A 24,197-nucleotide genomic window follows, 5' to 3' on the forward strand; every position below is an offset into this window, starting at 1 on the left:
TGCTTAATGGGCTGAGCCACCAAGGCGCCCCTTATAATAAGACTTTAAAGATGTACCTCTTGGTGTGCCGAGAGTTCAAGCCCTATGTCAGGCTCAGAGCTGACAGTGCAGGGCCTGCTTGGGATTCTCTCTCTCCCTCTCTCTTTCTCTCTGCCTGCCCCTCCTCCGCTTGCACTCTCTCTGTCTTTCAAAATAAATAAATAAATAAACATTAAAAAAAAATAGTCTCATTACAAGAAAAACTGAATTGTGTATGGTGATAAATGTTAACCAGACTTACTGTAATGATCATTTCACAGTACATACAAACATCAAATCTTTGTGTGTATAACACTATAGTTGATCCTTGAATAATGTGGAGTGTCAGGGCGCCTATCTCCTGTGTAGTTAAAAATCCATGTGTAACTTTTGACTCCCCAGAACTTAAATCACTAAGAGCTTACTGTTGACCAGATGCCTTACCATAACAATTAACACATATTTTGTGTATGTATTATATACTCTAATCTTACAATGAAATAAGTCAGAGTAAAGAAACTGTTCAGAAAACCATAAGAAAGAGAAAATACATTTACAGTACTGTACTAAAAACATTCATGTATAAATAGGACTGTGCAGTTCAAACCTGTGTTGTTCAAGGCTCAACTAAAATGTCATATGTCAGTTGTACCTCAATTAAAAAAAATTCGTACTTTTTATTATTATAAAATCAGTAACATACTTACACAGGGCCCCTGAGCACATTTTACTAAATTTTCAACCGGGTAATTTTTGCTTCCAAACCTTAACGAAGTCAAGTACCCAGATCTACAAGCTATTTCTGAAAAAGAAAGCAAAAGGACTTCATATCTAAGTACAAGTTCCAAAGTATAGTCAGTCCTCATTATTTATGGATTCCAAACTCGCAAATTCACCTGTCACTATGATTAACTTGTAACCCCAAACACAGTACTTGGGGCACTTCTGTGATCATTTGCAGACATTTGAGTCACCTGAAATGTGCATTCCCAGCTGATGTTGAACAAGGCAACACTCTGCCTTCTTGTTTCAACTCTCATACAGTAAAGAAATGTCCTTTTTGTGGTTTATTTGGTACCCCATTTTTCACATTTTTGTGTTGTCTTTTTTTTGTTGGCGATTTCACTGTTTAAAATGGCCTCAAAATGGAGTGCTAAAGTGCTGTCCAGTGTCTGTAAGCACATGAAGGCTGTGATGGACCTTATGGAGAAATGACAGTGTTAGCACAAGTTGTAGTGCTGTTGGTTATGAGTTCAATGTTAATGAGTCAACAATATATATTAAATAAGAAATCTTTAAACAGAAACACAGTCAAAATAATCAGTTAATAAAAATGCGACCAGAAGCTCAAAGGAATCTAACCGTGTATTTTCCTGAGGAGCAATGTTTTAGCATTTGCTAATTCAGTGTTCACGGTGACTTCTTGGAACACGACTACCACAGATAATGAGAATCGACTGTACGTTGTTTCCTTAGTTTTACTGTTGGAGACAAAAACTACTTTTTCTGCTGAAACAAATGTTCATCTGAAGGAGATAATCAAACCATCAGTGACCTGTTTCAGTGCCATGTTTCTGTGATGCATGGGATGTAGTGACTTGATTCTCTCCTTGGAGAGCTGGATACTGGGTTTGCTGTACTTGGTGTTGGTGGCACACCGTGTTGATGGGAAAAGGTGGACTACAGAGGAAAGTACACAGATTCATAGTAATATTGCATTAAATCTAATATGGTGGTGGAAAATGTTGCTTCACGTTACAAAGGATGTTACAAACTCTGACCCAGTAAATTCTCCTTCTAGGAATCTGTCCTAAGGAAATAATCCAAAATTCAGACAGGTTTATGCACAGAGATCTTTCTGTTTAGACTTGCTTGCTATAGAAGAATTGGAAACAATGCATGCCCAGAAGTAAAAGAATGGTTATATAAAGTAGGGAGCATCTCTTTAATTTTATATAATTCTGTACTTGAAAATGTTAGAGTTGATAAGATATGGGTAAAATGTTAGTGGTATAATATATAAGGAAAAAAGCTGTATTCAAAATGGAATATACATTGTGACCTTAGTTTTTGCCTACAGATAATACATAAGAAAAAATTGGAAAGAAATATACAAAAATAATAGCAGAGATTATTCCTACTTCCTCTGGTAGTAGGAATTTTGGGTGGGTTCCCCCCCTCCTCTCCCTCCCTGTTGCTTCAGTGAGAATCTGTTCCTCTTAAATTCAGGAAGAAGTGGTGTAAAAAGAATGTCATACACAATGCAAATTACGATTGTGACCATTAACTTAAATAAATCATGTTATGTGATTTTAGCTACTGAAGCTGAAGGAGATGTGCCAGAGCTTTATCATCAAAGAAAAGGAGAAATAGCAAGATGCTGGATCAAATATTGTTTGACTCTCCTGCAGAATGCCCAGCTTTCCATGCAGGTAATGCCTTTTCTTTCTTAAATAAGCAGGATGTAAGTAAAAGCCTAAACTGGGAATTATGCCCATTGGGCTCTTTGCATGTTTATTATGCAAAGCATGCAGAATGCTCTCAAATATTTCTAGCTCTCCCATCTCTGCCTTTTAGAATCTTAGTGTTCAGGGTCCATCTCAAATACCACTTCTTCCTTAGAGACTCTTCTTTGGATAGAATATAAATTTCTTGAGAGGTGGGGACTGCATCATATTCATGTTATCATTATCTCCAGGCATTATAGGTTCTCAATAAATTAATTATTCAGTGAGTAATTCTTCATATTGTACAGATATCATTTCTCTCCTTTAAACTCTATAGAACTTTCATTGCCTTTCATAAATCACTTAGGTTTTGCTTTGTATTAGCTCTGTTCATATTCGTATCTTATTCCTTCACCTCTTTTTAGACTATAAGCAATTTGAGGGTAGGAAACAATTCTTACTAACCTTTATACACTTTATACAGTATATAAGTATATTTATATTATTTTTAGAAAAATATATATCTGGAAACAGCCCTGCCAGTTTATAGCTGTTTGTGTGTGGCAATTTACTTAAACTCTCTTTGTCTCAATATTATCACAAAGAAGATGGAAATAATAATAGTACTTAGGGCGCCTGGGTGGCTCAGTCGGTTAAGCATCCTACTTTGGCTCAGGTCATGATCTCATGGTTTGTGAGTTCGAGCCCCATATCGGGCTCTGTGCTGACAGCTCAGAGCCTGGAGCCTGCTTCTGATTCTGTGTCTCCCTCTCTCCCTGCCCCTCCCCTGCTTGTGCTCTGTCTCTCTCAAAAATAAATAAACATTAAAAATTTTTTTTAAATAATAGTACTTAATATTGTTATCAGAATTAAATTAATATATATGCAAAGGGCTCAGAAAAGTGCCCTAGACATACTAAGTCCTCAATAAATGTTAATGGTTATCATCATCATTACTAATCTGTACTGAATCCTAGTTTCTAACCACTAAGGAGAAAAATAAATCATTTGGTTGCAATATACTAAGTGTAGATACATAGAAGACTTTCCTGGAGGAGTAACGCTTTTTTTTTTTTTTTTTTTTTTTTTTTTTTTTTAATGCATGCATGCATGCATTAAAGTACAATAAGTTTTACTAGCACTAATATAGAACCTATTAAACCAGTAGATGAAATGAAACTAAACAAACAAATCACAAAACCCCAGAAGGATATGTCGTGCAAAGATTAGAGCATTTTAGAGGTAGAGGGTAAAGATGAGGCTTATTTGGGAAAGAAAGGAAGTGGGGAGAACTGGGAGTCTTTCGTCTAGAGAAGTTGGAGCCAGGAAGAGCTGTCGGCTTTCTTCTGCTCAGAAAGTGGTCTAAAAAACATGTAAATAAACAAGCAGCCTGAAAGCAAGTGAGTAAATACAATTTTGGAGACTTAGGGCTTGGGTTTGAAATAATTGTGTGAGGCAAAATACACTGTAATTTAACTCATACCCTTCATTTAGTTGATATTTTCCAGACTGGACACTAGAACTTATCACCTGCTTACTTTAAACTCAAATAGTTGCCAGCTATTGAATTACTCAGATTTTCCTTAATCTGACTGTTAGTTTGATTTCATCCTTCGATCATCTTTTTACCTGAAAAGTGTTCTTCAATCCAAGCTTAAGACCTACACAAATTTATTTATGCCAGCTCTATGCTAGTCATTGTCCTGTGATGAAGAAGAATAGACCTGGCTTTTTACTTCACGTAAAAGTGCAACTTTGATAAGTCCACAGAGGAGAGACCCATGATGGAAGACAACAGGAGGAAGTAACATTTGAAGGAAGCTCTGGGAATGAGTAGAAATTAGTTAGACTGGAGAAAAGAAGGCACAGCATTCCAACCAGCCGAAACAGCGTGTTCTGTGGCACAGGGAGTGTGAATTAGACGGGATGGAACAAAGGCCTGTGAGTCTGGAGTGGAGTGAGAGAGCAGGTGATATAAGACAGAGGCAGAAAGGAGCTGGAATGAGCAGGGCCTTCGAGGAATGAAGACTTAAAGGGTTTGGGGACAATCATTTAGGTAGCAGAATGGAGAATAAATTGGGAAGCAACAGTGGAGGAGGGTGATTAGTTAGAAGACCACTGGAACAGTCTAGGTGAGATGTGAAGGGAGCTTGATCTAGGGTGGTGGCAGAAGAGATAGAAGAAAGAATGGATTCCAGAGGTATTTAGGAAGCAAAGGACTTGGTGATAGATTGAATGTGAAGGATAAAGGGGAGAGCAGAGGGACATCTCAAGGAGGATTCCTAGGTTGTTGGCTGTCCGTGTTCATGGAGGCTTCTTCACTAAAACAACACTAGGACGGGAAACTGCTGAAGAAGAATAGAGTTCCATTGTGGACATCCCGTGGACGCAGAACCTCTGAGTGTTCTTAGAGGAGAGGTCATACAGGGAGCTGTGGTTACGGGTCTGGAGCTTGAGAAGAGGTGTGGGCTGTAGCTATACATTTATAGCTATACATCCTCCCATGGATGGCAGTTGCAGCCATGGGTGTGAACAGAGTCACCTGTAGAGCAGCGCTGTCCAACAGAAATAGAATACCAGCCATGTATGTAATTTTCAAAAAATTTTTTTGGTTTATTTATTTATTTTGAGAGAGTAGGGGAGGGGCAGAGAGAGAGAATCCTGAACAAGTTCTGTGCCCTCAGCACAGAGCATGATGCAAAGCTCAAACTCAAAAACTGTGAGTTTAAGACCTGAGCTGAAACCAGGAGTTGGACACTTAACCAACTGAGCCACCCAGGCACCCCTGTAATTTTCAGTTTTCTAATAGCCATGTTATAAAAGAAAAAAAGGTGAATTAATTTTATATTCTTTAAGCCCAGAATATAGAAAAATTGTTATTTCTATAAGTCATCAGTATTAAATTAAAGAGATTTAAAATTATTTTTGTATTAAGTCTTAGAAATTGGGTGTATATTTTATACATACAGCCCACATCTCAGTTTGAACTTCCCACATTTCCAATGCCCAGTAGTCATCCAAATGTGGCCAATGGCTACTGTTCTGAACAGTGCAGATCTAGGGACAATGTTGAGTGGAAGGAACAAAGGGCTTGGGGGTTGAGCACAGAGGGATCTGATGTTCATGTTCAGTTTTATTGAGAAGGATGAGTTTAGTCTATTTTTTTTTTTAATTTTTAAAAAAAAAATTTTTTTGTTAACGTTTATTTATTTTTGAGACAGAGACAGAGCATGAACGGGGGAGGGTCAGAGAGAGAGGGAGACACAGAATCGGAAGCAGGCTCCAGGCTCTGAGCCATCAGCCCAGAGCCAGACGCGGGGCTTGAACTCACGGACCGTGAGATCGTGACCTGAGCTGAAGTCGGATGCTTAACCGACTGAGCCACCCAGGTGCCCCAAGCTTAGTCTATTTTTTAAACCATTTTACTTTTTTTTTTTTTCCCTGAGAAGTAGGGGAGATAACTTTAACTATGATGGTAGATTAAACTGTATCTTCACTTTAGTGTCTTTGAGACCTAGAACGTTTCTCTGTATTTCACTGAATACCTTCTAGCATAAATATCATATCATTAATCTTAATGGTGTCTCTGCGAAATACTAAAAAAAAGTTTTTTAATGTTTATATTTGAGAGAGAGAGTGTGTGTGAGCAAAGGAGGGCAGGGAGAGAGGGAGACACAGAATCGGAAGCAGGCTCCAGGCTCTGAGCTGTCAGCACAGAGCCCAACACGGAGCTCGAACTCATGAACTGGGAGATCATGACCCGAACTGAAGTCAGAGGCTTAACCGACTGAGCCACCCAGGCACACCTCTGTGAAACATTTTAGGATGTAGATTATAGTCTTACATATGTATAATGTTTCAGAGTCTCTAAAGTTCTTTCATATGCATTTGTCTTACCTGAAGAAGAAACTATAAATGAGTTTTAGTTCTCCAAAGAGGAAAGTCATATATAAGCAGCTTAATTTATTTAAATAATTTTTCCTATTTCTTGCATTTTTAAAAATGTTTATTTGTTTTGAGAGACAGTGAAACCGGGGTGGGGCAGGGAGAGAGGGAGACACAAAATTCAAAGCAGTTTCCAGGCTCTGAGCTGTCAGCACAGGGCCTGATGCGGGGCTCGAACTCATGAACTGCAAGATCATGACCTGAGCCAAAGTCGGACGCTCAACGGACTGACTGAGTCACCTAGGCGCCCCCTCTTACATTTTTTTAAATTTACCACTTTAACCATTTTTTTAAAGTTTATTAATTTATCTTGAGAGAGACAGAATGAGTCTGGGAGGGGTAGAGAGAGAGAATCCCAAGCAGGCTCCACACTGCCAGCGCAGAGCCTGATGAGGTACTCAAACTCAAGAAACTGTGAGATCATGACTTGAGCCGAAACCAAGGGTTGGACCCTCAACCTACTGAGCTACCCCAGCGCCCCTGTTTCTTACATTTTTAATACAATTGAAATATAATTAGAAGAAAGTTTTAAAAGATATTTAAGATTATAGTACTTCCTGGGGTGTGTGGGTGGGTCAGTTGGTTAAGGATCCAACTCTTGATTTCAGCCTAGGTTTTGATCTCACAGTTTGTGAGTTCGAGCCCCGACTCAGGCTCTGTGCCGACAGGGCAGAACCTGCTTGGAGGAGTTCTCTCTCTCCTATCTCTCTGTCCCGCCCCCTGCTTGCATGCTAGCATGCATGTGTGCTCTCTCTCTCTCTCAAAATAAATAAACATTAAAAAAAAAAAAAAAGATTATAGTATCTCTTTAACTCCAGCTGGAAGAGGGCTTTCTTTTCTTTACTCTTAAGTTTGCCATATTATTTGAGAGCAGGAGATCAGTGTCCTACCTAACCATAATTTATGTTTTTGTTTCAGGACAACATAGGAGAGCTTGATCTTGATAAACAGTCTGAACTTAGAGCTTTGAGGAAAAAGGAACTAGATGAGGAAGAAAGTGTAAGGAAAAAAGCCGTGCAGTTTGGAACCGGTGAGCTGTGTGATGCCATCTCTGCAGTGGAAGAGAAAGTGAGCTATTTGAGACCTTTAGATTTTGAAGAAGCCAGAGAACTTTTCTTATTGGGTCAACACTATGTCTTTGAGGCAAAAGAGTTCTTTCAGATTGATGGTTATGTCACTGACCATATTGAAGTTGTCCAAGACCACAGTGCTCTGTTTAAGGTGCTTGCATTCTTTGAGACCGATATGGAGAGACGGTGCAAGATGCATAAGCGTAGAATAGCCATGTTAGAGCCCCTCATTGTAGACCTGAATCCACAGTATTACCTGTTGGTCAACAGACAGATTCAGTTTGAGATTGCACATGCTTACTATGATATGATGGATTTGAAGGTTGCCATTGCTGACAAGCTGAGGGATCCTGATTCACACATTGTAAAAAAAATAAATAATCTTAATAAGTCAGCACTGAAGTACTACCAGCTCTTTTTAGACTCCCTGAGAGACCCGAACAAAGTATTTCCTGAGCATATAGGGGAAGATGTTCTTCGCCCTGCCATGTTAGCTAAGTTTCGAGTTGCCCGTCTCTATGGCAAAATCATCACTGCAGATCCCAAGAAAGAGCTAGAAAACTTGGCAACATCATTGGAACATTACAAATTTATTGTCGATTATTGTGAAAAGCACCCTGAGGCTGCCCAGGAGATAGAAGTTGAGCTAGAACTTAGTAAAGAGATGGTGAGTCTTCTTCCAACGAAAATGGAGAGATTCAGAACCAAGATGGCCCTGACTTAATAATCCTTGTTTTTCATGAAAGAAAATGTGCAATATTAAAGAGAGTTTCTCCCTTAGTCAAACAGGCTCAATTCCATTGTGAAGTTTACCTTTATAGCCAGGTGAGTGTAGTTTGAACTTGAGATAACAGACCAATTGAGTTTTTGCTAGAACCTTAATCAACATAAAGATAATAATTTATACCTAATTATGTAAATTGCCTTGTTAAGGTGATGTGTGATTGGTATGTTAGATTGCTTATTTCCTATTTAAGTAGAAACCTTTCTGACTCAGTTTTCTAAAGGTAGGTTCTTTGTTGGCTAGTACTTGATAGCTTTATTAAGAAGAAAAATTATGTAGTTATATACCGGTAGACAAGCCTGTTAATTGAAAAGTAACTTCCTGTAGTTATTCTTCCCAAAATATTTACTTTCCTAATTTCCAGAGAAATCTTTCGTTTTCTGAAAACATCAAAAAACTAAGTTATGTTGTAAAGTACTGTAAAGTAGTTGTCTCATTTATAGAGGGAAAAGGCCTTGCTGGAAAATAATAAATTGACTTGTTTCACTAATAAAAGCTTCCATTTACTCTTTTGTTTTCTTACAAGAATTAGTTTTATTTTTGATACTTCAAAGGTATTCCTTTATTTGAAGCCAGAGAATAATATTTCTTTGGCATCATTGCACAGTTAGAAAACACTAAAAAACACTAGAAAACACTAAAATCTCATCCATTGAAGAATATTTGAGATCCTGTCTGTGCCAGAAAAATCTTATTGGTTGAGTTGCTTATCAGAGAATTTTGGTAAGTTTATAAACTTTTAAGCACTATTAAAAAAAGGATATGTACTACAAAATAACATTGATAATATATGTTAGTCATTTCAAGAAATGCAGAATTGAAATGGAGTCCCTATCCAGCATAAAAATCAAGATCAGTTGTAAGATTTGATACAGAAGATAGCTCTGAATTTGCCTCAGAAAGCCTAGGATTCAGTCAAGTCTAAGATTCTATAACATTTATGTATGTGTGATAAGCACCTTGCTTTTCCTCTGAGATCAATTTGTCAGGAAAAAAAATCTGAGTATAAAAGCAACGTGTAACTCACTCAATATTTAATATTCATTGTTAAATGTTTACTGTGGATCAGGTACTGTTCTCACTTTTCTAAGCATAAAGGATACAGTGATGAACAAGATAAAGAAGGTCCTGCTCTCATGGAGCAAGCAAACAAATAAGCAAAATGATTTCAGGTCATGAGTGCTGTTAAGGAAGGAACCAGAGTGATGTGGTAAACATTTAATGAGAAGGGGTGCCTACTTTAGCTATAGAGATCTGGAAAGGCCTCTGAAAATGTAGAAGGTGACATTGAGAACTAAATGGGGAAGAAAGGCAGTAAAGATTCTTTGGTAGAGTATATTCCAGAGAGTGCCAGGCCCTCAGGCTGGAACAAATTTAGGAAAGGATTTGGGAAAGGCCACTGTGGCTAGAACAGACGGGGGTTGTGGAGTGAGGTGGAGTGGGGCAGGAGTAGAGAGTCCAAATAGAGACGGTTTTATAGGGGAGAAGTTTGAATTTTATTCTAGGTACAGTAGAAAACCTTTGTAGAATTTTTAAAGGAGCGTGGCATGATCCGATTGGCATATGTAAGAAACCACTCCAGGCTGCTAGGGAGGGAATAGATTGGAGGAGTAGGGGAAGACACCAGAGAGGTAAGAGGGAGACAAGCTAGATTCTGTTAAGATTAATCTGAGTGGTTTGGACTAGGGTGATAAAGTAGGAATGGAGAGAAGTGGATAGATTCGTTATGTACTTTGGAAATAGAATCACATGACATGCTAAAGGATTAAATGTAGGTCATGAGGGGAAAAGAAGAATCAAGAGCCATATTAAGTTGAAGTGTGCAGGAGAAGCATGTTTTTAGGAGGGAATGGGGAGTTGGAATTAAAGAGTTCTGCTCAGGTCATGTGGAGTTTAGGATGTGAAGATGCTTGAAATAAAATGATTTCTGATAATATTCCTTAATTAGACTTGAAAGTGAAGAGGATCCAGATGGGAGGGAGGGTTCCTGGGGGTGGTGACAATGAGTCTGCATCTCAGCTACTCTGAGTTCTTCAACTCTCTTGTGAGGACTGATTCTAGAACAGATCCCTCTGTTATAAGCCTCTCTTGATCTAGCCATTTTGCTACCAACCTTACTCAACTTTGTAACTTCATTTATCTAGTCATTCATTATTTGTTTAACAAATGCTGAGGTCTTTCTGTGCACTAGTCATTGTTTTAAGCTCTGAAAATATGGTCTGTAAAGACACAGCCCCTTCAACCTTGATCATTCTTCTTCTTCACAACTGTGTTTTTCAGCTTGAGTTCAAAAGATAAAACCCAGGGCGCCTGGGTGGCTCAGGTCATGATCTTGCAGTTCCTGGGTTGGAGCCCTGCACTGAGCTGTGTGCTGACAGCTCAGAGCCTGGAGCCTGCTTCAGATTCTGTCTCTCTCTCTCTCTCTCTCTCTCTCTCTCTCTCAAAAATAAACATCAAAAAAATTTTTGTTAAATAAAATTCAGTTTTAACAGGCACTGGTTAAAACCAGTCTTTATCCTACTAGCCATCAACATACTCTACTATTTGTCACTTGCTGTCTGCAATGACTGTTCATATTTTAAAACTGCGTCCTTAGTTATCAGCAGAAAAGCTAACTGGCTGTTTTGTGATCCTGCATTCTGTATGCATGGCCTCCTCTACAAACTGCTTTTCCTGAGCCTGGCTTCCCAAAGACAGCTGTTCATTATTCTAGGCTAATTTTACAAAATCTTACATGAAATACTTATAACCCAGAATCCTTAGCAGTGTTGGCAGCATGATAGAATTTGGGCTAGAGGCAGTGACCTATCAAAGCCATAGATTTATTTCAAATAACCTTTTATTCCTCTTTTCCTCGTCCCTAAAACCAATTACTGGGGGCAAAGACTACATGCTGAATAAAAAAATTGCAGGGTTTGGGTGCCTGGGTGGCTGTCAGGTGGGCATCCAACTTTGGCTCAGGTCATGATCTCATGGGTCGTCAGTTCGAGCCCCATGTCCCTCTCTGTGCTGACAGCTCAGAGCCTGGAGCCTGCTTCAGATTCTGTGTCTCCCTCTCTCTCTGCCCCTGCCCCCCTCATTCTCTCTCTCTCTCTCTCTCTCTCTCTCTCTCTCTCTCTCTCTCTCAAAAATAAACATTAAAAAAAATTGCGGCTTGGGCTCCTGGGTGGCTCAGTCGGTTAAGCATCCCATTTCAGGTCAGGTCGTGATCTCTTGGTTTGTGAGTTTGAGCCCTGCATTGGGCTCCACACTGTCAGTGCTTGGAATTCTCTCTCTCTCCCTCTCTCTCTGCTCCACTCCCGTGGTCTCTCTCTCTCTCTCTCAAAATAAACTTAAAAAAATAAAACTTTAAAAAAATTGCATTTTTTTGGGACATAGAAGTCCTTTGCAATTGTCTTTTCAACCTTGCTAGATTTAGACAACTAGTAAGATAAAGGCATTGTTCATTCATTCACTTATTCAACAATTGTGTATTGAATGCCTGCTATCAGAAGACTGCATGGTACCTGTCAGTCCTGAACAGTCATCTGAGAAGAGCACTGAAATCTATATGATTTTAGGGTCTTCCAGACAGTATAGGTTATGTTTTGGGGGAAATCCTAGTTATTAAGCACAGGTATTTTCTTTTATTCCAGTTTAGTTAACATACAGTGTTATATTAGTTTTAGGTGTACAATATAGTGATTCAACAATTCCATACATCGCTCAGTGCTCATCATGAAAAATGCACTGCTTAATCCCATTATCCATTTCACCTATCCCCCCCCTACTTCTTCTCTCCTAACCATCAGTTCTCTGTTGTTAAGAGTCTGTTTCTTGGTTTGTCTCTTTTTCAATTTGTTTGCTTGTTTTGTTTCTTAAATTCCACATATGAGTGTGAGTGAAATCATACTTGTCCTTCTCTGACCAACCTTTTCTATTCAGCATTATACACTCCAGGTCCATCGATGCTATTGCAAATGATAAGACTTCCCCCTTTAAAAAACAAAGGTTTTAACAATTATTTTTAAGTAATCTCTGGACCCAGTGTGGGGCTCGAACTCAAAATCCCAAGATCAAGAGTCACATGGTCCACCAAATAAGCCAACCAGGCTCTAAGACTTTAAGCTTTTTAATGGCCAAGTAGTGTTCCATTAGATAGATAGATAGATAGAAAGATAGATAGATAGATAGATAGATAGATAGAGATATATCTCACATCTTCTTTATCCATTCATCAATCAGTGGGCACTTAGGCTGCTTCCATAACATGGCTCTTGTAAATAATGCTGCAATAAACATAGGGGTGTGTATATCCTTTCAAATTATTATTTCTAAATGTTTATATATTTATTTTCAGAGAGAGAGCAAGCACACCTGTTCAGGTGGGAGGGTCAGAGAGAGGGGGAAAGAGAGAATCCCAAGCAGGCTCTGCACTGTCAGCACAGAGCCCAATGTGGGGCTTGATCTCACGAACTGTGAGATTATGACCTGAGCTGATACCAAGAGTCGGATGCTTAATTGACTGAGCCACCTAGGTGCCCTGCCCTCTTTTTGAATTCTTTGAGTAAATAACCAGTAGTGGAATAAGTGGCTCATATGGTAATTCTATTTTTAATATTTTGAGTGACCTCCAAACTCTTTTCCACAGGCTCTGTACCAGTTTGCATTCCTACCAACAGTGCCCGAGGACTCCTTTTTCTCTACATTCTCGCCAACACTTGTTTCTTGAGTTTTTTATTTTAGCCATTCTGACAGGTGTGAAGGTGATCCCTCACTGTGGTCTTGATTTGTATTTCCCTGATGATGAGTGATGTTGAGCATGGGAACAGGTTTGTTTAAATGCTATTCTCATACCTTTGCTGTTATTCTCAGGGAGACTTCCTTTTCCCTTGCTGCTCCTTGGAGAAAGTTTTGTTTTTGTTTTGCTTTGTTTGCTTATTTGTTTTTTTAGAGACAGTGTGAGTTTGGGGAAGAGGGGAGGAAGGAGAGAGACAGAGAATCTTAAGCTCCACCCTCAGCATGGAAACTGACTTGGGGCTTGATCCCATGACCCCGGGATCATGACCTGAGCTGAAATCAAGAGTCGGACACTCAACTGACTGAGCTACCCAGGCACCCCTCGGAGAAAGTTTTTGCAATTGTCTATAACTTAGTGGAGTTGTCTGGGTTATCTATATTTGTTCATCTCTGCTCCTCAGATCACAATTAAAGGCAATGCTCAGTGTCTCCCAGAATCATGTGAGAGGAAAGGCTTGATATGTATTTTTCTTTTTCACTAGAAAATAGACCTGTCCACATTTCAAATGCTATTTTGTCCAACTAAATTTCTTCTTATACTCAGGGGTTGGCAAACTTTCTGTAAAGGGCCAGACGGTAAATATTGTAGACTTTTTCGGTCGTATAGTCCATTGCAACTATTCAATTCTGCTATAAAAGCAGCTGTAGACACTACATAAATGAATAGATGTAGCTGTGCTCTAATAAAACTTTACTCCTAAAAACAGTGGCAGCTGGATGAGCATAGTTTGCCAACTCTTGCTTTTACTGGTTTATTTTTGGAGTTTCTTCATACCTTATATATAACATACCTATAAAAGCTAGTGTTACCGAGCACTATCTAATAATCTATTTCAGGGGTCCTCTAGTAACACTTTATATACATAATTTAATAGAATTGCCTCAAGAGCTTTATGACATGGATACTATAACCCTCCTTTTACAGAATGTGAAACTGAGGCTTAGAGCTTTAATGACTTACCCAGGGTCACATAGCTCTTAAGTGGCAGAGCTATTATTTAAACTAAGGTCAATATTCGTATCTTTTACAAAGTTCACAAACTGCTATCAGTTTTAGTTTGAATGAACAACTACATTTCAAGTAAAACTGCTGATAACCCATTAAATTAGTCAGATTAACCAAAAATCAGATATGTAGTTACATCTATATAGATTTTTTAAAAATTATCTATTTTGGGGGTGCCTGGGTGGCTCAGTCGGTTAAACATCCGACTCATGATTTAGGCTCAGGTCATGATCTCACAGTTTGTGAGTTCAAGCCCCACATCAGGCTCTGTGTTGACAGTGCAGAGCCTACTTGGGATTCTCTCACCCTCTCCCTTTCTACCCCTCCCCCACTTGTGCCATCTCTCTAAATAAATAAATAGACTTTTAAAAAGGTATAAAAAAATTGTCTATTGTAGCAGTATAGCTGTTGCGGTATTTCCAAACTTTTCAGAGCTGCCCACATCGCCTGTCTGTTTTCGATTATCACAATCAGTTACTAATGATGAGATATGAAGAGAGAAAACTCAAGTATGTTAGGGCAACAATATTTTCGAAATGTCCTAGTTGACATAGGTGTACTCGTATTGCAGGTGGCAGTATATAAATAGGCCTTTAGTCATTTTCCATTCCAGAGACGTGTAATCTTCTTAGGGAGAAAAATCAATTGGGGCCATAATATCTGTTCAAATTGTTTTTATTATGACTTATTATTATTATTGGTCTTTGAAAATACCTGGAATGGGAAGACATTAAAGAAGGCATCCAGGAACTATGTGTCAAGGAGGAATCCCAGAAAAAGTACAGCTCTCATAAACCCTCACCTAGGTAACCCATACAGCTCGTGTAATCCAACCAGACTTTAAGCCAGTAACTTCTTTCTCAAGAAAGGTCATGACCTAATATGAATTTTTCATCTACAGGAAGTGACAAGAACATGTTCTGTATGAAAATAGGGTTCAAAATTATAGTTCAGAAAATCAAAAAACCAGGGTGCCTAGCTGGCTCAGTCATTGAAGCACATGACTCTCAATCACATGACTCTTGTAGGTTTGAGCCCCACATTGGATGTAGAAATTACTTAAAAATGAAATCTTAAAAAAAGGGAAGAAAGAAAACCAAAGAACCTACTGGATGATAATGAGTTTCTGAGTCAGACATGACCCATGGCAGCACCAGCTATCAGCACCGAGCTCTTTCCCCCCAACTTCCTTCTGAATTATCTCACTCACTTTTCTCCACTGGTTATCTTAATCACTTTGCCTTTCCTGTTAACATCCTCAGTCGGGTTTGGTTATCAAAAGACTCATCACCCTTGAAAGTCATCTATAATCTCATTTAGATGAGTTTTTATGCTTTTAATTTTCATCCAAAACCTATTGCTTGGGCACTAAGAAGATGGTATACAGTCATGTAAGGAATTGTAAAAATGAGAAGAGAATAATCTCAATCTGTTCTACTGATTATGCAAAACTGTGGGAAGGCTTTATGTAAAGAACTTATTGTCCTTTTAGACTCAAGAGTTTTAAACTCTGCTTCTGAATATTTAATCCTTCACGGGTTTTTCTGTGCATGGAGACCATAAAATCTCATTATGTTTATCTTAAAAACAAGGAGAAATGACTCCCAAGTGCCTCTGGAAGAATAGCTTAAGTTTCAAAGTTTCACTTGAGGACGTGCCAGAGTGTTCTCTCTTTTTTTTTTAAAGTTTATTTATTTTGAGAGAGCATGCGAGCAGGGGGAGGGGCAGAGAGAGACGAAGAGAGAATCTCAAGCTGTTAGCTCAGAGCCCAGTGTGGGACTTGATCTCATGAACCTTGAGATAATGACCTGAGCCAATATCGAGAGTTGGATGCTTAACCAACTGAGCCACCGAGGCACCCCTGTGCCAGAGTGTCCTAAGTTGTAATTAATTCTATGGGGCTGCTTTTACCTTCTTACTTTGAAAATAATATGCATATCTTATCACATGAAGTCAATAGAGCATGTATACCAAATATAGAAGGTATGTTTGGAATGATCTGACCTGATATATGATCATGCATTATAAATCATTATAAATAAAAGTCCCTTTGGGATTCCTTGGGGTGCTTAGAGAACTAGGCAGACACCCTCCAGGGCAGCTGATAAGGTAGGAGAGGCCTGGGTGACTACTGTTCAGCAGAAATGGTAATAAGCAGCCAGATACAAAATAAATACGTTTCACATATGAGCTCCATATTCAAGTACTGATTGCTAATTAAGCAGCTTCTCACATGGGCAGCTGTGTTGTTCTGGGGTCAGAAGCAGGAATTTATTATTTAATGATAGTTGATGAGTGTTGAATAATTGGAATCATTATACTTAAGATCGTATTTTTAAAAAAAAAATTTTAACGTTTATTTATTTTTGAGACCGAGAGAGACAGAGCATGAACAGGGGAGGGTCAGAGAGAGAGGGAGACACGGAATCTGAAACAGGCTCCAGGCTCTGAGCTGTCAGCACAGAGCCTGACACAGGGCTCGAACTCAAGGACCATGAGATCATGACCTGAGCCAAAGTCGGACGCTTAACCGACTGAGCCACCCAGGTGCCCCAAGATCGTATTTTTAATAACAGATTGTATTAGCATAAGCTGTAGGGCAGTGTGTCCTAAAGTCCCAGGACCACCTACATCAGAATTATTTATAGGTACTTAGTAAAATGCATATTCCAAGGCTCTAGCCCAGAGCTAATCTGAAACTCTGGGGGTGGGATCCAGGATTTTACATTTTAATAGAACTCCATATGACTCTTATGTGTCGTATATGCAGGAACCCGTGCTCTTAGAATTAAGAAAAGGAAGCTAGAGTGTACTGGAGCAACTTTTCAGGGAAAAGCATCCAGAACCAGAAAGTTATTCTGTGCCTTTGGTTCCCAAGGAGAACCCAGCCTAGGGACAGAGGGACAAAATGAGCATTCCCAGCAGTTTTAGGTGACCAAGAAACTGCAATTCTCTCTTCCCACTTCCTGAGCACATCCCTGCAGTAGGAGAATTCTGCTGGGTGCATGCCAGTGACGCATCAAAACTGGTAACCACAGCTGTAGTTCTCTCAGGGCCCAAGGGGAAGCCTTCTAGTTGAGAGTTAGGGACTTTCTGATGACCCTTGAAGAATACTCTCGAATGCCACTAGGGAGGTGAAGAAAAGGAAAGGAAAGGTTATTTGGCAAGCAGCAATTCTTGGAGGATTTGAATGGAAATACCCAAATGGTTTTTCCAGTGGTGTGATATTAGCTATTCTGCATATAGAGCCAGGACCCTGTCTCAGGAAACTGACAAGTTTAGGGTGAAACAGATACACAGATTACTTCAGTCTCATATCCTAAGAAAGATTGTGTTCTGGTGACTTCTGGTTAAAAAGAAAATTGAGTGCCTGCTTATGAGGATGCAATCCTTTCTCCAATAGTAGACAGTGTGGCTTTTCCCTTGGGAAACCCCCAACTTGCAGAATGGAGACACAGGTTTGTAACTTGGACCTGCCATTAATACTGTCGTTTTTTTTGTTTTTGTTTTTTTGTTTTTTGTTTTTTTTGGAGGGAAGGAGATTCACATGCCAGGTGAATGAGAGCTTAGTACACTGTAATGAGAAAAATACAATCATCCCCTCATGTTTCTGTAGCCAGGTAGTCCAAGACACCAATATACACACGTACAATCACAGTGCATATAATTCAATATAGCCATTGACCAGAAATCTAGGGACCTCCATTCTGCTGAGCCCAATGGAAACTTTTCAGTCTTCATCACTCCTGACTTCTTGCTAGTATAGCATTTGACAGACTGACGTTCCCTCCTTGAAACACTTCTGTCCCCATCCTTCCACAACACTGCACTACTTGTACCCTGCCAGCCATTTCTTGTGTTTTCTTTAACAGCTTTTTATATTTCTCCCTTCAATATGATGACACTTAGGGTTTGACCTAGGTTCTCAGTCTCTCCAGGCTCCCTGGGGCAATATCATCCATTCTTAAGATATTGCTATCATCAATGTGTAGTTCTTAGTCTTTTTAGTTCACTGATTGCCGAGTGTTACTTACACTCATACACAATTGCATTCATTTCCTTTAAAAAAAAAGTTATTGTTATTCTTTTACAAGTTTTTATTTAAATTACAGCTAACATACAGTGCAGTATTAATTTCAGGTGCAGAATTCAGTGATTCATCACTTAAATACAACACCCAGTGTTTGTCACAAGTGCCCTCCTTCATACTCATCACCCATTTAACCCATCCCCCCCCACCCACCTCCCCTCTGGTAATCATCAATTTGTTCTCTATAGTTAAGAGTCTGTTTCTTGGTTTGCCTCTCACCTTTAACCCTCATTATGTTCATTTGTTTTTTTAATTTCACATGAGTAAAATCATGTGGTATTTGTCTTTCTCTGACTTATTTCGCTTAGTATAATACTCTCTAGTTCCATCTACGTCATTGCAAATGGAAAGATTTCATTTGTGTGTGTGTGTGTGTGTGTGTGTGTGTGTGTGTGTGTGTGTGTGTGGCTGAGTAATATTCCATTGTATATATACCACATCTTTATCCATTGATCAGTTGATGCACATTTGGGCTCTTTCCGTAATTTGGCTATTGTTGATAAGCTGCTATAAACATCTGGGTGCATGTATCCCTTCAAATTAGGATTTTAAAAGTTATTTTAAATACTACCTTAAAAAATCAATTTAAGAAATATGCTTGGGCACCTGGGTGGCTCAGTTGGTTGAGCATCTGACTCTTGATTTCAGCTCAGGTCATGATCTCAAGCCCCCATGTTGGGCTCCATGCTGACAGGTTGGAGCCTGCTTGGAATTCTCTCTCTCCCTCTCTCTCTTTCTGCCCCTTCCCTGCTTGCACTCACACATACACACTCTCTCTCTCAAAATAAATAAATAAACTTTAAAAAAGAAAAGAAATATGCTTGGTTTAAAAAATAGTTTCAAGGAGTTTAAAATGAAAAGTAGCAGTCCCTGGTACTGTCCTTGCCCACACAACACCCTTAACCACTCCCAAGAGGGAACCTGTTTAACTGTCTTTTGGTGGCTACTCAGATATGTGGTAATAAAACCTTCATATCACCATTTCTTGATTTATCAATTTACAGCATTATCTATTCGCTTATTCCAATGACAGTGAAGAATTTAGCTCACTTACAGCACCTTCTTCCCTTCCTCACCTCCTTAATATCTCTCAATATTACACTGTTTTTGGTTAAACTGTATATGTATTACAGGTGTACCTTAGAGATATTGTGGGTTTGGTTCTAGACCATCACAATAAAGTGAGTCAAATGAATTTTTTGGTTTCCTAGTACAGTATAAAAGTTATGTTTATATTCTTATGTAGTCTACTAAGTGTGCAGTAGCATTATATCTAAAAACAAAACAAAACAAAACCCCAAAACCCCAATGTCCACACCTTAATTAAAAAAATACTTTATTCCTGGGGTGCCTGGATGGCTCAGTCAGCTGAGCATCCGACTTCAGCTCAGGTCATGATCTTCCGGTTCGTGAGTTTAAGCCCCGCAACGGGCTGCCTGCTGTCAGTGCAGTGCCCGCTTCCGATCGATCCTCTGTCCCCACCCCTCCCCCTCCCCTGCTTGTGCTCTCTCTCTCCCCAAAATAAATAAACATTAATAAAATACTTTATTGCTAAAAAAAATTCTGACCATCATCTGAACTTTCATCGAATTGTAACCTTTTTTTGCTGGTGGAGAGTCTTGCCTCAATGTCAGTGGCTGCTGACTGATCAGAGTGGTTGTCGCTGAGGTGGTGGTTGCCACATTGATTGACTTCCTTTAATGGATGATTTCTCTGTAGTATGTGATGCAATTGGATAGCATTTTATCCACAATAGAACTTCTTTCAAATTGGAGTCACTTCTCTCAAACCCTGCCCCTGCTTGATCAACTAAGTTTATGTAATGTTCTAAATCCTTTGCTGTCATTTCAGCCATCTTCACGGCATCTTCACCAGGAATAGATTCTGTCTCCAGAAGCCGCTTTTCTTTGCTCATCCCTAGAGAGCAACTCCTCATCTTCAAGTTTTATCATGAGATTGCTGTGATTCAGTTCCATCTTTGGGCTCCACTTACTGTTCTCTTGCTGTTTCTACCACATCTGCAATTACTTACTCCACTGAAGTCTTTTTTTTTTTTTCAATATATGAAGTTTATTGTCAAATTGGTTTCCATACAACACCCAGTGCTCATCCCAAAAGGTGCCCTCCTCAATACCCATCACCCACCCTCCTTTCCCTCCCACGCCCCATCAACCCTCAGTTTGCTCTCAGTTTTTAAGAGTCTCTTATGCTTTGGCTCTCTCCCACTCTAACCTCCTTTTTTTTTTTTTTCCTTCCCCTCCCCCATGGGTTTCTGTTAAGTTTCTCAGGATCCACCTAAGAGTGAAAACATATGGTATCTGTCTTTCTCTGTATGGCTTATTTCACTTAGCATAACACTCTCCAGTTCCATCCATGTTGCTACAAAGGGCCATAGTTCATTCTTTCTCATTGCCACGTAGTACTCCATTGTGTATATAAACCACAATTTCTTTATCCATTCATCAGTTGATGGACATTTAGGCTCTTTACATAATTTGGCTATTGTTGAGAGTGATGCTATAAACATTGGGGTACAGGTGCCCTTATGCATCAGTACGCCTGTATCCCTTGGGTAAATTCCTAGCAGTGCTATTGCTGGGTCATAGGGTAGGTCTATTTTTAAGTTTTTGAGGAACCTCCACACTGTTTTCCAGAGTGGCTGCACCAATTTGCATTCCCACCAAGAGTGCAAGAGGGTTCCCGTTTCTCCACATCCTCTCCAGCATCTATAGTCTCCTGATTTGTTCATTTTGGCCACTGACTGGCGTGAGGTGATATCTGAGTGTGGTTTTGATTTGTATTTCCCTGATGAGGAGCAACGTTGAGCATCTTTTCATGTGCCTGTTGGCCATCCGGATGTCTTCTTTGGAGAAGTGTCTATTCATGTTTTCTGCCCATTTCTTCACTGGGTTATTTGTTTTTCAGGTGTGGAGTTTGGTGAGCTCTTTATAGATTTCGGATAGAAGACCTTTGTCCGAGATGTCATTTGCAAATATCTTTTCCCATTCCGTTGGTTGCCTTTTAGTTTTGTTGGTTGTTTCCTTTGCTGTGCAGAAGCTTTTTATCTTCATAAGGTCCCCGTAGTTCATTTTTGCTTTTAATTCCCTTGCCTTTGCGGATGTGTCAAGTAAGAAATTGCTATGGCTGAGGTCAGAGAGGTCTTTTCCTGCTTTCTCCTCTAGGGTTTTGATGATTTCCTGTCTCACATTCAGGTCCTTTATCCATTTTGAGTTTATTTTTGTGAATGGTGTGAGAAAGTGGTCTAGTTTCAACCTTCTGCATGTTGCTGTCCAGTTCTCCCAGCACCATTTGTTAAAGAGACTGTCTTTTTTCCATTGGATGTTCTTTCCTGCTTTGTCAAAGATAAGTTGGCCATACGTTTGTGGGTCTAGTTCTGGGGTTTCTATTCTATTCCATTGGTCTCTGTGTCTGTTTTTGTGCCATTCACTGAAGTCTTGAACCCACAAAGTCATCCATGAGGGTCAGAATCAATTTCTTCCATACTCCTGTTCATGCTGTTCATGTTCCTACTTTGACTGCTTTCCATGAATCACGAATTTTTTTTTTTTAGATTTTTAAAGATTTTTTTATTTTTAAGTAACCTCTACACCCTATGTGAGTCTCAAACTTACAGCCCGAGATCAAGTATCACATGCCTTACTGACTGAGCCAGCCAGGCACCCCTAGCATGAATGTTCTAAATGGCGTCTAGAATGGTGAATCCTTTCCAGGAGTTTTCAATTTACATTGCCCAGATCCATCAGAGGAATTGCTATCAATGGCAGCTATAGCCTTTAAGAAGTGTATTTCTTAAATAATAAGACCTGAAAGTTGAAATGATTCCTTGACCGAGGGCTGCAGAATGGACGTTGTGTTAGCGGGCATGAAAATAACATTAATCTCCTTTTACATCTCCATCAGACCTCTTGGGTGACCAAGTGCTTGTCAGTGATTACCAGCAATATTTTGAAAGAAATCTTTTGCTGAGCTGTAGATCTCAACGATGGGTTTAAAATATTCTGTAAACCATGTTGTCATCTAGGCTTTGTTGTTCTATTTATAGAGCACAGGCAGAGTAGATACAGTATAATTCTTAAAGGCCCTAGGATTCTCAGAACAATCAAGGAACATTGGCTTCAACTTAAAGTCCCCAGCTGCATTAGCCCCTAACAAGAGAGTCAGCCTGTCCTTTGAAGATTTGAAGCCAGGCATTGATTTCTCTATGAAAGTCCTAGATGGCATCTTTTTCCAGTAGAAAGCTCTCTTGTCTATATTGAAACTCTTGTTTAGTGTAGCTACCTTCATTGATTATCTTAGCTGGATCTTCTGGGTAACTTGCTGCAGCTTCTACATCAGCACTTACCTTGTACTTTCATGTTATGGAAATGGTTTCTTTCCTTAAACCTCATGTACCAACCTCTGCTAGCTTCAGACTTTTCTTCTGCAGTGCCCCTGTCATAATCAAGCTCTTATATCTTTGTAAGATTCTAAAAGTTAATGAAGAAACTACATTAGGGGCCCTTGCATGGTTCAGTTGGTTGAGCACCCATCCGACTCTTGATTTCGGCTCAGGTCATGATCTCCCGGTTTATGGGTTTGAGCCCTGCGTTGGGCTCTGCGCTGACAGCACAGAGCCTGCTTGGGATTCTCTTGCACACGCTCTCTCTGCCCCTGCCCTGTGTGTGGTCTCTTTCTCTCTCAAAATAAATAAACTTTAAAAAAAAATAAACTACATTACAATGAGTATGTAACATCACCCACTGCAGAATTAAGTAAAATATACTGTGATTATATTCTTTTTTGAGGGGGTACAGATTTATGTTCTTTTGGAGTTTCTAACTGCCTTCCCTGCCCCCCATCAGTATCTGCCCTTATATTCTGGTTGTCAGACTCACCATCATAATCATCTATTCATTCTTTTTCCCCTCAAAGACCTCCCTCCAGGATCCCTTCTTCCTGCTTCAGTCTGCAGGGATTATTCTTCAAATTCCATGCTCAGCTGTCATCCCTGGACTTTCTTCGGTGCTTTTTCAGGGTGGAGCCGCTCTTTCCTAGGTCCCATATCTGCCTTTTTCTTGGTTTATTAAATTTTTTAAATTAAAATAATAGACGCTGGTCATAACCAGTCAAGTATGGAGACAAATGAAAACCTCCCTTCATTTTTCTCCAGCCTTGAACTCCTGAGGGAATCTAAGTTAACAGTGTGGTGGGTGCCCTTCTACCCCTATCTATGCTGAAGTACATATATTCAAACATATGAACACGGATGCAAGTTCCTTCTTTTTGTTCTTCTACAAAAATGGAATCATACCTTTTACTCTGCAACTTGCTCCTCCCCCCAACTCAATGATTTATCATAAACCTTTTTCCAGCTCAAGACAGGTTGATACAACTTTTTTTTATAAGCTGCATCTGATTTCATAGCATGGATATAACTTGTCTATTCACCTGTTTCCCTTGGTGAACAGTCAGGTTGTTTTCAGTTTTTATGTAAACCAATAAACATGCTTGTGAACGAATCCTTACGTATTGACACATATTGATGCTTTTATTTTTATAGGATAGATTTCTAAAACTAGAATAACTGGATCAAAGGAATTGTATATATTATTTTAACTTTCTATTGAAGTATAACGTATGTACCCAAAAATGCATCATAAGAAATGTGTGATTTAATGAATTCTCACAAATAGAACACAAAAGTGTGATCAGAACTCAGATCAAGAAGCAGAACAGGGGCACCTGGGTGGTTTAGTCAGTTAAGCGTCCGACTTTGGCTCAGGTCATGAGCTCATGGTTTGTGAGTTCGAGCCCGTGTCAGGCTCCGTGCTGATAGCTCAGAGCCTGGAGCCTGCTTCAGATTCTGTGTCTCTCTCTCTCTCTGCCCCTCCCCTGCTCACACTCTGTCTCTCTCTTAAAAATAAATAAACATTAAAAAAAAAAAAAAAAGAAGCAGAACATTGGGGCGCCTGGGTGGCTTAGTTGGTTATGTGTCCAGCTCTTGATTTTGACTCAGGTCACTATCTCATGATTCATGGGTTTGAGCTCCACACTGGGC

At 39.5% G+C, this 24,197-nt stretch overlaps 1 protein-coding gene across 1 annotated transcript in view; it reads left to right on the forward strand.

Moving 5' to 3' along the window:
• KIFBP (kinesin family binding protein) overlaps positions 1 to 8,754 on the forward strand; it is a 34,840-nt gene extending 26,086 nt beyond the window's left edge. The window contains exons 6-7 of the mRNA XM_007095749.3: positions 2,335 to 2,450; positions 7,329 to 8,754. Of these exons, the coding sequence (XP_007095811.1) occupies positions 2,335 to 2,450; positions 7,329 to 8,204 (992 nt within the window). The 3' untranslated portion in view covers positions 8,205 to 8,754. The remainder of the gene's footprint in view (positions 1 to 2,334; positions 2,451 to 7,328) is intronic.
• The last annotated feature ends 15,443 nt before the right edge of the window (positions 8,755 to 24,197 follow it).

The sequence above is a fragment of the Panthera tigris genome, chromosome D2, assembly GCF_018350195.1.
Source record: "Panthera tigris isolate Pti1 chromosome D2, P.tigris_Pti1_mat1.1, whole genome shotgun sequence".
NCBI classification, from domain to species: Eukaryota; Metazoa; Chordata; class Mammalia; order Carnivora; family Felidae; genus Panthera; species Panthera tigris.